This window comes from Branchiostoma belcheri, unplaced genomic scaffold (assembly GCF_001625305.1).
Source record: "Branchiostoma belcheri isolate BF01 breed outbred unplaced genomic scaffold, Haploidv18h27 scaffold79, whole genome shotgun sequence".
Classification (NCBI taxonomy): Eukaryota; Metazoa; Chordata; class Leptocardii; order Amphioxiformes; family Branchiostomatidae; genus Branchiostoma; species Branchiostoma belcheri.
The window spans coordinates 810,301-813,052 of NW_017804453.1; the positions used below are offsets into that span (position 1 = coordinate 810,301).

The 2,752-nt window shown below is 44.9% G+C and overlaps 1 protein-coding gene across 1 annotated transcript in view; it reads right to left on the reverse strand.

Annotated features, from left to right (window-relative positions):
* Window positions 1–2,596, reverse strand: part of LOC109485854 (trafficking protein particle complex subunit 12-like) — a 20,953-nt gene extending 18,357 nt beyond the window's left edge. Inside the window, 4 exon segments of the mRNA XM_019789526.1 lie at window positions 549–687; window positions 979–1,092; window positions 1,531–1,647; window positions 1,871–2,596. Of these exon segments, the coding sequence (XP_019645085.1) occupies window positions 549–687; window positions 979–1,092; window positions 1,531–1,647; window positions 1,871–2,596 (1,096 nt within the window).
* Window positions 2,597–2,752: the final 156 nt, after the last annotated feature.

Genomic DNA, 2,752 nt, shown 5'->3' on the forward strand with positions numbered 1-2,752 from the left:
TAGGGGTTTCGGGACCTAAAAACTAACACCAGAGGGAAAATAAACCACATACGTTTTTTTCATGGTAAATATCGCTAAAATGGACCAGGCATTTTTCTGCCGCGTTGCCGATTTTGACAAGGACTTGCGGCCGCCATGTGCTAAATACGTCGATTAGCTACTCGCCTTCCCCTTCGGTTTTGTGGGCTAAATTTTTGCTTTTTCAGACGTTTTGGGACTTAAAAATGGACAGCAGGCGAAAAATAAATAATATACATTATATTCATGGGAAATGCCGCTATCATGGACCAAATATTTATCTGTGACGTGTTGCCGAATTTTGCGGCCGCCGGCCACTTGCTGATGGTGCGGTACGTACGGACAATTTTTTCCCCAAAAATTAATAAACGTACCGTCCCTAATAAGAATGTACCGGGTGGACGTTCGGGCCGAAAAAAATAAACGTACCGGTACGTTTAATCGGGACATCAGAGTACCCACATCCCAAATACATGTATCATCACAAGTTATGCTGACCAAACAGACACACCCAAAACAATTGCACATACCTCTTCTCCCTTTGTATGTGTCAGGATAAAACTCGTAGTACAGGTCTGGTTGGTCCAGACCACTGAATGCCTCCAGTTCAGCCTCTGCAGTGGAGAACATCCGCAGACGAACCAGCAGGGCAATACGGGTGAACCACAGCTGTGGAGTACAAATAACTACACTCATCAAACACATACACATAAAACTCAATTCTTACTGTCTCATCCTATTCAAGTAATAGATATACATGTATCAACAAGAAATTTTTCTCAGTACAATAAACCTGTAAATGCTGTAACTGTATATATCATTGTCTTTTGTGTCAGGATTAGTGGAAGATTAACTCAACATTTCATTGAGTAAATTTGAGCTAAACTGGTTCAAGATAGATATCACTTTAAATTTCCCTTTCCAAGCCCTCTGTCTATGTTCTACAAACATGCACCTTACCTGTAGACTGTGTGGAGTGTGTCTTGACAGCTGTCCTGCCATCCCCATGCCCTGTCCTGACTGGGCCAGCAGGCGACCTGTCATGTCTACTGCTGCCCGCAGGTTCCCTGTCACCTGTGGAGGGTTTAGACATACTGTATATGACACAGGAACACAAGATCTGTACATGACATAAATTAACATCTGAAAAGTCAACCATTCAAAGAAAACCAAAGGTAAGATTCAAAATCCTCCTACAGTATGCTAAATATACCCCAAAGTCAAGTTTGTATTGCATGTACATCAGACTATCATACATGTAATCTACAACATCTGTAGTCATTTTAAAATTGCACCTGGTGGTTCCTGCAAATGGATATGGAAGTTGTATCTTATGATAACTTGACTTTGGGGGTATATTTCAAATAGTATAAATTATACCATAACAGACTTTTGAACCTTACCTTTTGGTTTCCTGACACAAATGCAGTGCATACAAACAGAATCATGTTATCTACACTAAAGAAGTAGTACCACTGGACAGTTATGATATGTTTGTCCATCAATCCTTACAATGAGGTGCTTGAGCCCCTGTTCATTGTGTGACACACTGTCCACAGACAGGCTCTGTCTCTTGGAGGCCTCCTGCTCACCAAGGCTTTTCTTCATCAGGTCCTGGATAGGGTCACCCTGCAGGGGAGGGGAGAGAAAGACAACATGTTATCATTATACATAAAAATGAAGAAAAGTTCAGAAGTTTGAAACCCACAAGTCCATTTTATCTCAGATTCCACTTGAGTACCAGTTATACACAAACATTTTTGCACATTAAAGCTAAACTTCTATAGTATGTTATATGATACTAGGAGATATTGTGTTGTCTTGATTCTCCATATATAACTCTCACACATACCTGTGACTCGTCCACCATGATTCCCGGCATGGTCAGCTGGTCCTTCTCCAGCATCACCGTTCCAGGTGGAGAGGTTGCTATGGCAACCAGAGTCTTCCTGGTACGTTCAGACGGGATCCAGGCATCATGGCGACGGTCCATCTCACTCATGTTGATGACGGCTGTGAATGGGTCCTCCTCTCCCGGAAACGCGCCCTCGCTGGAGCCACCGAAGGGACCACCCTGGGGTGGGCTCTGGAACAGTCCATGAGTGGTGCCTACTGCCGCTTTCTGATTGGCTGCTCCTTCTGACTCAAAGGCTTCTTGTGCAGTTTCCACGGACATCGCGCGTGCCTTCTCTGGAGTACTGCTATCTTTGACCTCTTCTTTAACATCCTGTAAGTTGGATACATTTTGGGAGACTTCTGTTGTAGATACCTGGGTGACTATAGTATCTTCATTTGAAGGCGGCTGTGGCTTTGGGGCAGCCTTTCCTTCCTTCTGAAGCTCTTGGTCTATCTCGTGCAGGAGTGCATCATGGGACATTTGGCGTGGTGTTGAGTGCAATGCTTGCTGGGATGCTTTCTCCTCCTTGCTGGTTTGTACAGAGACACAGCTGCCATCAGTCTGTTCCAGACCACTTTTCTCAGCCGGCTGCGAAGACAGGGTATCAAAGAAACTGGAACCTTCGGCATCCTTCCCTGTCACAGGGGTGTCCTGGAAGAAGGAACTGACAGAGGGCGCCATTGCACTGTCCTTCTTTGTGTCACCCTGCTGTTCATTAAACACATGGATGACAACCTGTGTCTCCTCACGGGGGCTGCCAACCTCTTGGAGAAGGAAACCTTCATTATCGTAGGTTGCTGGTGGGGTTGCGCCATCCCCCTTACCACCGTGGCTGTG